This window comes from Camelus dromedarius, chromosome 12 (assembly GCF_036321535.1).
Source record: "Camelus dromedarius isolate mCamDro1 chromosome 12, mCamDro1.pat, whole genome shotgun sequence".
In the NCBI taxonomy this organism is placed as follows: domain Eukaryota; kingdom Metazoa; phylum Chordata; class Mammalia; order Artiodactyla; family Camelidae; genus Camelus; species Camelus dromedarius.
The window spans coordinates 63,665,894-63,678,180 of record NC_087447.1 but is presented as its reverse complement, the minus strand read 5'-3'; the positions used below and the strand labels follow the sequence as shown (position 1 = coordinate 63,678,180).

The 12,287-nt window shown below is 42.8% G+C and overlaps 1 protein-coding gene across 2 annotated transcripts in view; it reads right to left on the bottom strand.

The window, feature by feature from the left end:
* HEPHL1 (hephaestin like 1) overlaps nucleotides 1-12,287 on the bottom strand; it is a 70,485-nt gene that overhangs the window by 8,024 nt on the left and 50,174 nt on the right. For both annotated transcript variants that reach the window (XM_010988902.3, XM_010988903.3), the window contains exons 13-16: nucleotides 9,519-9,658; nucleotides 6,644-6,784; nucleotides 3,164-3,270; nucleotides 623-845 (exon numbers count right to left, since the gene is read on the bottom strand). In XM_010988902.3, coding sequence (XP_010987204.1) covers nucleotides 623-845; nucleotides 3,164-3,270; nucleotides 6,644-6,784; nucleotides 9,519-9,658 — 611 coding nt within the window. The remainder of the gene's footprint in view (nucleotides 1-622; nucleotides 846-3,163; nucleotides 3,271-6,643; nucleotides 6,785-9,518; nucleotides 9,659-12,287) is intronic.

Genomic DNA, 12,287 nt, shown 5'->3' with positions numbered 1-12,287 from the left:
ACACTTTGGGGAGAGGGAGGCAACATTGTAGAGAAAGAGAAGCTGGATTTTGGTCAAAAGTAGATCTGGGTGAGAGTGTGGATGTGTCAGTTAGAACACATTATTTCCACTTAAAAATACCTTAGTGGGGTGGGTATAGCTCGATGGTAGAGCTCATGTATGAGGTCCTGGGTTCAATCCCCAGTACCTCCGTTAGAAAAAAATTTTTAATTACATAGAATTAAATAACATAGACACACTAAAACAGAAATTTGGTGATGGTGTTTCATGTTCCAGAGACAGTTAAACCAAGCCCTTAAATTTGATCAACTAGACTCGTATTCCTAGAGAAATATACCAATAAGTGATGATTCGTTTCCTAGGAATTACTTCACAGTCTTGTAGTTTAGGGATCCCAGCATTCAGAAATAGAGCTCCCTAGATAGTTGGTCAAAAACCTCACTGGACTTTGTTGGTCCAATGGCTTGGCCGCTTCCCTGGGAAGGAAAGCTTTAGAGGACTTTATTCAGTCCAGGTGCCCCTGGGAACGGGTGGGGAAGGGCTCCGAGAAGGAGGCTGGGACCTCCGCAGATTTCTATGAGCTTATCTCAACAAGGGTCTTCTTTTTAAACCTCTGATATACCATGCATTTTGTTGCTCTCCTCAAAATCATCAGAGGGCTTAAAATCTCGTGGATCTTTATTAAGATACTTCTTAATATTGTCATCCAGATACCAGGATTCATTCTCATTAAATACCAAAAACAAGAGAACAAATTCATAATCCACATCGCTCCGTCTTCCCTTTTCATTCAACACTCCTTCTCTGCAGGTAATCAGAGGACCCATCAAACCACTATATGTATCCTGAAAGAGAAATAAACCGAATTAGAAGAGCCTTTTAGATAATTTAATGACACAGACTGAGTGCTTGTAAGAAAGGCACTGTAAAAAGCCTAAATGACTATTGCCCACGAAATAAGTACCAAGAAGCCTAGAAGAACCAGGGTGATCTGTGTGAAATTTTAGGAGAATTTCTAAAAATGTGCTAAGAGTGAGCTTTTTGAGAGCCGAGACTGTGTCCCTCATTCATTGCTGAGTCTCCAGAGCAGAGACTATGCAATGTCCACTACATAGAAGGTGTTCAATAAATATTTGTTGAATAAATGAATGCTTATTTCTATTTTTCCTGTATGTTTTTCAAATGAAACTGTGTTCATGGCTACATACAGAGGCTTATATTCCACTTTCTATGGGTCAAAGTGAGCTGGCTGATTAGCAACTGACGGGAAGCTTTCTTTTAAAGGAAAACCCCCTCATTTCTAAGTGCCTATTGAGATATTCCACCTGGATGGGCTTCCTGCAACAATTCAATCCGCTAAGCATTTCTAAAGTGGATTTTAGTATTTCCCTCAAACCACTTCCTTCCCCTGAATTCTCTATCTCTGTTAATAGTGCTATGATATTCCCTGCCATTTAGGTCAGAAATCTTGGTTTCAGTGTTTAAGTCCTCCTTGCTCTTCACTCTGTCCCATCTCACCGCTGTCAAATCCTACGTTTCTTTTCTCTTCACAGTGCCTCTCCATTCCCTGACTTCCTTTCCACTCTCTTATTGTGGGATCTCAGTACCTCACCCTGGACTAGAAATTGGCTCCTCTCTGGTCTCTGACTCACCGCACCTCCAGCCCATCCTGTTGATAACTGTCAGATTACTGTCGTCCCTCCCATAGCTAGATGTCTTCAGTGACTTCCCAGTGACAGTCCTACCGAATAAAATACAAACCCCCGACAGGACCTGCAGGCCCCCACGTGCTCCTGCAGCAGACTTTTCTACCTTACACTCCTTGCTGCTTTCCTTTTGTACCCTAGATGGCAGCCAGGTGAGACTCTCAACGTTTCCAAAACACACCTGCTACTTCCCTGTTTTCAGCTTTACTCAGGATGTTCTTTCTTCCCAATGCCTCCTATATAGACCTGCACTCCTATAAAACTCACCAGATTCAGAGTCGTAATATAATCTTTGGGGAAAATAATGCATGCATGTGCACACCCATAATTGTAAGTTCCTCCAAGGCAGGAATATTTACAGCCCTCATAGTACTTGGTAGGGTCATTTGCACATCACAAGGGCTCAATAAATATTTGCTGGGATGCCCAAATGAATAAACAAATGTGGGTTTCCCATAATTCTAATATGTATGTATTTTTTATAAACATTTTTTATTGAAGTATACTTGATTTACAATGTTGTATTAGGTCCTGGTATACAGCATAGTGATTCAGTTATACGTATCTAATATTCTTTTTCATTATAGGTTATTACAAGATATTGAATGTAGTTCCCCGTGCTGTGCAGTAGGACCTTGTTGTTTATCTATCCTGTACATAGTAGTTTGTATCAGCCAAACTTCCAATGTAACGTTATTTTTTTAAGTGTCTTGTATGTTCCTCCCGAACTCTTGCACTGTCCAATACAACGCAAAGACATTAATGTAGCCATCTAATACTTAAGAGGAAGGTTAAGATAATAAAAATTTTTATAATGGGCAATGTTTACGTTTTATATTGGATATGACCTTAGTTTGGACTTTGATTTATGACATATAATCAAGACTAGTCATTTTATATACAACATCTGACTCAAGTTCAATACTGAATTTTTGCCTTTAATTTCTAAGTTAGCCTATTTATTATTCCAATAGCTTATAGTTTCAGTTACTAAGTTTGCGTGAAGTCTGTTTTCTTTCCTGAGCCCTGATCATAGTGATAATGCTTTTAAAAATGATAGATTCCACACGTTCAAAACCATGGTATAATAAATTATTATTTTATGGTTATTTATGCACATTTTCTTTCTTGCTTCAAACTACCTTGTTAAGTTCTAAATTTGGTAATTGAAACATTGAAATTTTATTTGGCTTTTTTTCCCCAGACTTTAGGTCAAGGGTCAGCAAACGTTGTTTTTGTAAAGCGTCAGACAGCAAGTATTTTTTACTTTGTCTCCCAGACCATTTCCATCACAACCACTCAGCCCCGTCATAGACAGTGCAAACAAATGGGCATGGCCGTAGTCGGAGACCCCTGCTCTACACCAGTACATCTCTTCACACTTACCCGCCAGAATTATGATAATTTGAACAGTCAACGTTAAGTCACATTACTTAGAGCACTTTGGTGGCTCTCACCTTCACAAAGTTTACTGTTGAATAGTAAACCCACGGAATACAATTTGGGTCCGATGGCCCTGGGCCAGACCTTTTAGGGACATTCCATCTGTAAGTTTTTATTTCTCCTGAAACAAAAGAGAAGAAAAAAATTTACCCGTGTTACCTCTGTTCCAGACGATTTACCTGAAAAAATGCAGACAGATTCTGTATGTATTTTGGTTGAAATTTACTGCTGGGGGGAATCCCCTACTCATTAGCAATGTTCCTATTAACTCACATCTTGATTTTCTGTAATTTCAAAATGGCAAATTTTTCATTTCAGCCTTCCATTCCTAGTTTGCCTTTTCTGTTATCAACTGATGTTTACTCAGGAAATAACTTATCTTATACCTCAGTAGTTTTTCTTCTCAAATTTCATACCTCCTTCCCAAGAGCTGTGCTTGAATTACCTTGGGACTCAGCCTTGGCTTCTTCAAATCACCAGGGAGCTTTGTAAACTCTCTCTGCTCAGGCCTCATCCCAAACCAATGAAATTAGAGTATCTGGGGGCTGGTCCTTAAGCTTCTCAGGTGATTCTAATGTGAGGCAGGTGAGATATGGTTAGAACAAGAGAGAATCAGGGAGACCTCCTATCAGCTCTCAACCCTACTGACTTGTTTTTGCTCAACCTTTGACAAGCTCCCTAACCTCACTGACCCTTAGTTTCCTTCTTTGTAAAGCAGGTTAGTCATTGCAGTTTTTGAATTGTTTGTGAGGATTAAATGAAATAAAATACCTCGGATAGTGCCTCACATTGAAGGCAGTAAATAATTGTTAATTGCATGTATACTAATAACATATGCATGCACCTCCCCTCCCTTGCCAGCCCCCACCCCGTCTATGCAGCCCCTGAGGCTGACCCAGAGCCTTGCTCGGAGTCATAAATAGACTCGTGAATTAGCAAGATAATCACATTGTAAAAGGCTCATTTAAATTGTTATCTCCTTTTAAACTATCTGTGTCCCACTACCCACCCCATGGTGACAAACACCCTACAGCTGAGTGTGAGCCACAAAGCAAACATAAGTGACGTTTACCTGTAACTTTGCTCCGTGTTTGCTCATACACCAGCTGGTTAGCCATATAACTTTGGGCCTAATTTCCATGATTTTTCATTATAGCCCCTATGCCTTGGGAATCACAAGATTAAAAGGGTGATATTTCGCTTTCTAAATGCAAGTGACTACAAGGGCGGTATTACTAAACCTGGAACAATCTATTGGCCACCCCAGGTGGGAGCACAGCTCTCAACAAAAAGAGGGTGCTCAGGAAATATTTGTTGAGTGATTTAATAAAAGAAGAAGAAATTTGATAGGGTTAGGGGCCGCTTACTTTTCTTAAAATGCTAGTTTGCGCTCCTCATCTGATGCATGCCCAGACTAAACTTCCTTCTCCACCTTGCCTGGACTTCTTACACAAAGTTAGTTTCTTCCTCCTATCTTTAATCTCTGGGCTCTCCTGAACCTTTCACCTTATTAGAGACCCTGTGGGGATTGGAAAAAAAAAAAAAAAAAAAAGCTCCTTTGCCATGTTCTAATCATTTTTCTTCCCACCCCCACGACCCTCACATCTAGGACTCCCGGAAGGCCAGTCAGCAGAGGAGCTGTGTCCCTTCCCAGTCCTCACCACCAGGGCACAACAGCCTGGGAGGGGTCAAGCCAGCTTGCCCACAGCCCTACCAGCACCCACCCCCTGCCCCATGCCTGACTGGCACCTTCCTTCCTCCCTCCCTTTGGAGTTGCTTTCAACCATCAGAAATAATATATTTAATGACTTTTTTTTGACCCATTTTAAACCATTTCCCTCTTCATCAAAGCCAGACATACCTATTATAGTAAACATAGAAAGTACAGAAAATGAGAAGTCGAAAAGATTATTACTCTGCTGCTTGAAATACCACTAGGAAGATAAAACCATTATTAACATTTTGTCCCCAGGACCTCCATTAAAGAACAAATAAGTAAAAATAAATAAACCTAATTACATCCCCACCAAACTAAAAATAAATAAAAATGAAAACGTTTTGGCTTACTTCCCTTTTGGTCTTTCCTCTATATTTGTATTTTGCTTACCAAGTCTTTCCCATGTCATTAAAACTTTCTTAAATGTCATCTAATGGCTGCAGAATGGTCCATTAAAAGGATATGCCAAAATTTACTTAACTATTTCTCTGTAGATAGACATTTAGCTGTTCATGATAAGTTTCTTGAAGCAGCAAAACACAGGCTTCTGATAGTGAGAAGTGAGGTGGCAGAAGCTGGAATAGTAGCTAATGAAGATTTTCCTTCCCCCAACGCCATCCTTGAACAGATACCTTGCTAAATTTTTCTGGTAATTCATAAGATTGTTTTCTTTTCTTCTTTTATACATCTTTAATTTTTAAAAGTTTATATGACCTTTTGGTAATTACTATAGCATTAAGAATTATAATGTTATTATGTATTATAAGAGGTAAAGTGGAATCTAACTCCTGTAATTATACCTATGATTGCTTTCAATTTCATACCCGAAAGTCACAGAGGCTCCTGACATTTATTACAACCACATTTCAACTGTGTAAATGTTACAGAAGCTTCTTAAATTGTGAGATCTTCTCTCCCTTCAATGAATCTTTTAAAACCCAACTGGAGTTCTATCTCCCGTAAAGCTCTCCCTAATTGCTCCTAGTTAATCAATCAATCTTCATGGATTTTCCGTCTCTGAAACTTTTATCAGTACCTGCAGGTATATTTCTGAAATTCTTTACCACTTAGAATTTCATCAGGTATAATCTACTGTACTACTGAAATGACTCCTCTTGTTTGTCTTTTCTTCTTCCAAACTCATTTTAAGCCTCTTGAGAAAAACATGTGGTTAAGAGCTCAGGTTCTGAAGTCCACCAAGCTGAGGTTCCACTATTACTAACGCTTGACCTGATTAAGTTCTTTACTCCTCTTTACCTCAGTCACCTGTTAAATGGACACTGAAATGCTGTATTCCACCGATTATAGGATGCACATTTTTCACAATTTAACACCTCTGATGTCAGGATATATCTTTCAATCAGTGGCATGTCAAAATTTAATTGGCAGCGGGTTTTTTTCTTGTTTTAGTAACAGATAAAATAATGATTGACATTATAATCAATGGTATCAGATTCAATGAAATCTGAATTGCAGGGTTATTGTAGGAATAAATGAGTTTTTAAAATGGTTTTTAGAATATAAAGCAAAGCACCTGTCACAAGGGTAACGTTCAGTAAGTGTTAGCTGTTTCTATGCCTTACTATGCTTTAAGATCCCTGATGGAGCTGAAGAAAGTCCATAGACACTCGGCCACTGGATGAATGGTGATTTCTCACTGGGGTAGGGGGTAGAACACACTGACGTTAAAATGAGCTCTCCAAGACCCTTCAGAGATCAGAACAGAGTTGAGTCTGGAGTAGTCATCAGGAAGCAGCAGGCATCTGGGGTAAGTTACCTGGCTTTGTGACGGGCACTTGGAGTCCCTTCCCTCTGTCCGCCTCCTCCACACCTTGGGCTGAGATGGAGTAGGGGCGCTTGGCCTTGTTCATAAACACGATCAGGACGGAGTCGCCAACCTCGGCATGAATCATTGGGCCTGAAGGCAAAACACAAGCCTGTGTGCATAATTGCTGGTCTTTTCCACACTGGTGTTAACGTCCCCGTAGGGAGTGTTTGGCGAAATAAAATAAAGGCTAGCTTCTTTGTTAATGTACTTCCTTTAGAGGGCAGTTCTGTGTAGCATTCAATTCCATGTCTTGTTTGGCAATTGGACCAACCTGAGTTCAAATCCTGCCTCCTTCACTTATTAGATAGGGCTTGAGTATGTCAGGTAATCTACCTGAGTCTCAATTTCCTCAGCTGCAAAATAGGTTTAATGACACCTTTCTCATAAGGTTACAGTGAGGACTAAATAAAATAATATAGTAAAGTGCTCATGTCAGTGTATTAAAACACAGTAAATGCTTAAATTTTTACTACCTACTCTCCAGGAAAAGTCACATCCATGTGATATGGTAACTTTGTTATAATCCCCCTGTGTGTAACCTTTGGTACATCTAAAATTGCTCCTTATCTGGTAGATGGATATAATAATAACGAGGATCCAATGAAATAATGTGTCTGAAAGGGATTTCTAAGATAAGACCAAAATTAAAACATGTATATTGATTTATGATCAATATGATGACTTCACTAATGATGTCCAATGTCCAATGCTGTTTCTCTATATTTGAATTCCTTCATGAGACGTGTGCTCTTCCCCTCCTCACATGTGCACATTTCTGTTAGAAACAGCCCATCTGAGTGCCACGGGAAATCGGCCCACATGTCACTGGAGAGGCCTGTACCGGCATTACTGTGGGATGCCCTCATCCACGACAGGTGCCTCTTGGTGCCCAGAATGTGGCACCAACACAATTTGCCCCGCACTGTCATCTTCCTGAGGCACCACTTGAGGAAGGTGGAAACAGGCTCTCATTTGGCAGCACCTCAGACCTGACCCGAATGGTTCACAGGATGGATTTGCATTCTAGGTTCACAGGGAGATACACTTGCCATCACGGGTCTGACCACACCCGTCCATTCTTCACTGATTCAAACCATGGTTTTAATTGCTTTTCTGAAAAATACAGTTGGCCCTCTGTATCTGGGCTCTGTATCTGCAGATACGAAGGGCCAACAGGACTGCCCCATGTAACATAAGGGACTTGAGCATCAGAGTATCTTGGTGCCCATGGGGTCCTGGAACCATTCCCTTTCAGATACCAAGGGAAAACTACACTGGTAAAGGCCTAAATAAGTCTAAAATTTGTTGGACTATTCTTATCTTTGGAAGAAAATCTGAAGAAAATCTTTAGTATGAATCAGGGAGTGTCTGAAAAGCACACTTAAAAAAATTTTTTTTGATGGAGGTACTGGGGATTGAACCCAGGACCTCGCGCATGCTAAGCACACACTCTACCACTGAGCAATACCCTCACCTCCCAGCACTCTTTTTTTTTTTTTTAATGATAAAACTAGAAAGGAAAAACCTAGGCATATTTTCAAATAGTAATTTTGGGCAGTTACAGATAAGGGCATGTGGCTGCATCTATTAAAATCACTATTTGTATATTCATTACCACTTAAGTTGCACATGCCTTGCTGTACTGGTGGGAAGGGGTGAATGCCTTCTGATTTACTACCTGGTGGATCACAGGAAGCAGTCTTGACCAGAGGTGTGCCTGCCCTGTGCGCTTTGCAGCTCCAGGAGTGCAGGCCTCTCCCTGAGTTGCAGAAAACGAGTGGATGGGCTTCCGGCTCCCCTGGCTGCAGTGCTGCCGGGCTTGCCTCTGATGAAGCCACTGGTCTGTGTCAAATGTACTGAGCAAACCAACTGGGGCCCTTTGAGAGGCAGCCCAGCCCCCTCTGCAGGACGAGCACCCTTTCTTCAGCCGTCTGCTACACACAGGGCGCAAAAGAAAGAATGTGCCCACAAGAGATGACTCACTTGGTAGCGGCTGATGTTAATAGGCGGTGAAAGTGTAGGCAAAGGTGGATGGGTCTTCTAATAATTTATGAAGCTAGCAGTCGTGGTGCCTTATTTTAATAATAAGAAACACCTGTTAAAGCCTTACTATTTATATAAGTTACCTTGTACATTTAAAAGTGGAAACGAATTTCAAACAATCATCTAGATTAGCCCTCTGTTTTAAGATCTTCTCTTCATCATGGGGCCAGGTTTGGTGATGCTCAGGTAAAGAAAAGTGGGGAAGGTTAGCAGGAAGAGCTTATCTGGTTGCCAGGTCAGGCGGCCCAGGGCATCAGACAGGTGGAGTCAGTTCTCAGAAGGCTGGAAGTTGGGGCCCCTGGAACTGAAACCAGCCCTTTCACCTGAGCACCCCTTCCGCATAAGGGGTTCCTCTTTGGTCAGGATTATTTTCCTGGTGTGCTGTTAAGGCACTGGCCTGGAAGACTGAGGACCCTGGAGGAGTTATGCAAACACTCTGCCTGCTGTTCTGAGGCATCAACTTGTTTCAGATGAAATCATCTCCTGGCTCAGTGGAGAGGTGGCAAAGGAACTTCAGAGCAATAGATACTGGTTATGCTGCCTTGATAATAGGGATGTCTGTTTGCGAGTTGTCTGGCCGACTGACTACAGCTACTGTTTGTATGAGCTGAGCACACAGAGAGCTCCCTGATAACCAGAAAGCAGGAAGTTGTCGCACTTCGACGAATGCAGTCAGGCTACTCTGTTCCTTCCATCCCCTCTGGGGCAAAAATCTAACTGGACCTGTGTGCGCGCGCGCGCACTGGGGGCTGGCGGTGCGCGGCGGCGATCTGCGCCATACCAAGGAGTGCCAAGTGCTCCTCTCTCGGCGGTCGGGCTTTGATCTCCACAAATTCTCCGTTGGTGTATTCCCTGTAAACCACCTTCTTGTATTGAGAGCCGATCCAGTTCTCAGTGTGGTTCATAAAGATATCTCCGTGCCTGCAAATCGGAAGCAACAGGAATGAAAATTGTTGCAGGGTAGAACTTTGCTTCTCTGTGATTCAGGGGATGCACCCGCGCAGTGCTTCCCAAAGCTGGCAGCAATCAGGATCTCCCTGGGGAGCTGGCCTTTTGCACCAGGCTCTCTGGGAAAGGGGCCAGGAATCTGCATTTGAAAGCACCTCAGGGGGCTCACATGTGGGCAGGCTAGCACTAGCCTGTGGCCCACTCTTGGGGACCACTGCTCTGAAGCCCTACTGGGTGATGAATAGGGCCAGCCTTAGTCAGAGACTCTTAAGGGCCCTTGGAAGTTGCACTTCTCTTCTTGGGACTAACTAACCACACGCATGCTTGCACGTTTACACACACACACACACACACACACTCTACCATCCTGCATCCCTCCAGATTTCATATGTATCATTCTGCACCGCCTCATGATTTTCCGCTTTAAAGAGAGTCTGTGGGCTGTGTATTGTGCATATGCCCAACTAAAAATATAGATACAGCTGATTGTTATTCACAGTAGTTATGTGCTAGAAAGTAACCCTAAACACTGAATTAACATATACGAGCCATTGTTCCCAGGGGAAATACGAGGTTAGGTTCCTTCCAGTCTCTGGTTACAACATTTCCATGAACAGATCAATATATAACCTTGTTTTATGTGTGTTTCTGTTCAAAGACATCTAATGTAATATATATTTCTGATTCATAAACACTGAACTCATGGCCAATAGTACTATAACTTGTGCCTGAATGAAGCTTATCTAACACCTGTGTTTCCTCCGTAAGGCACATCACAGTCTCCCTGTGCTTAGGAACACTGGACGACACTTTAGCACTATGTTGGGGGGTCATTTAAAGCAGCTAAATCACCAACAAAAAGCACAAAACTGAGGTGGGGGGGAGTGGCACTAATAGACCACAAAAAGGACACTTGTTTCAGTCCGAGAGCTGAAACAAGAAGGCAGACAGATGCCTCGTTTGTTTGACCTCAGCAGGTGACACAACTTTTCACCGCTTTATTCAAATCTGCAAATGGCCCAAAGAACTGATTTGGGGAGTTACAGATAAATTTCAGTGAGTAGGCAAATTCACAAATAGGGAATCTGTGCATAATGAGGATCAACTGTATATTTAATTAAGCACCAAGCTAGATCATCACAAAAGATAGAAAAAAACTATCAATTTCATCTCCAAAATATAGCGTCTCTCATGTCCTTCTGTTCCCCACCATCAAACTGCCTACACTCTAACCTAAGCCACCTACATCACTTACCTGCATGAACCAGAATTGTTTATCACTTTCCCTGCTACCGATGCCCCTCGCTTCCCTCTGTTCTTTACACTGCAGACAGAGGGATCCTCAACTACACATCTGAGCAGGCGGTCCTTGTGGAAGAAGCTTTTTATGGCTTCCCACTCACAAACGCCTCAACTGAGCCCTCATACCTCTTCCTTATCTGCCTCTGCCAACCTCCGCAACCTCGTTTCTTATCCCTGGCCCCCACATGCGGTACGCTCACACAATTCTGAACATCGACTCTTGCCTTCCACGTGCCCTCCACACCTCCAGGCCTTCCATGTGCTGTTCCCTGTGCACACTTTGTCTTCCCCACAGATCATTAATTCTGTGTGGAAAAGACCTTGTCTGCCCTTCTCAGCCCTTTGCACAAAGCCTAGCACACAGTAGGTATTTAACAAAGGCATGGAGACCTTCTTTCTACCCTACACTTCGTGCTTTCCAAGGGAAGAGAATTTTTCTTCTATTTCTGTTTTCCGGGAGTCCTTGGAATGTGTGTGGTGGTGACAAGCACACGCTCCAGAGCCACCTCTGGTTTTCCAGCTTCCCTCCTCTGCAAAAGGAGGTGATAACAACGTATCTACCTCCCAGGGCTGGCGTGAGGCTCGCATGAGTTAACATCTGTAAAGCTGTGCCTGCGTCAGACACAAACTGAGCCCCAGGGAAGTGCCTGTTGTATCATCAGCGTGCTAGGATGTCACATGATGATGCCAGGCCAAAGCTGATGGAATGGGCCAAGCGTGTTGTGAGGGTCCTATCAGATAGGATTTGTAAAATCCCTAGCAAAATGTCTGGCTCATGGGGGGGTCCTCAAGAGATGGCAATTCTTATCTTGAATTCCAGATTAGTTAAATTACATGCCTATCAGCCCACAAGCTCAGGAATATTAGGAATACAACTTTGTCTATGGCAACCTACTCTCTGGTTTCAGATTCCCTCCCACTGTGCAAACCCTGGCATTGTGCTGATGGTCCCATATGTTACCTTTCTGGGATCCTGAGGTCTCCCCACTGTGCTTGCTCTTAGGAAGCCCTGGGAAAAGACTTCCAGGTGCCAAGGTGAGGCAGAGAGTCTGTGCTGACCAGGACAATGAATGTCTCAGGGAAAACCCATATTGAGGGGTGGCTTGAAAACCAGAGGTGTCCTATGATATGGCCTTCTGTCAAAGGGCAGAGGCATAGCAACTGAGGTGCAGATGGGACATTTGTTCCTGGGCTGTTATCTACAGAGGGCCCACAGACGTGCCACTGGGAGAGCTTGCACTTCATTTCTGTGCTGCATTTTTATCTACAGGTCAGTTGTATTTTTAATAGGTGAATACGT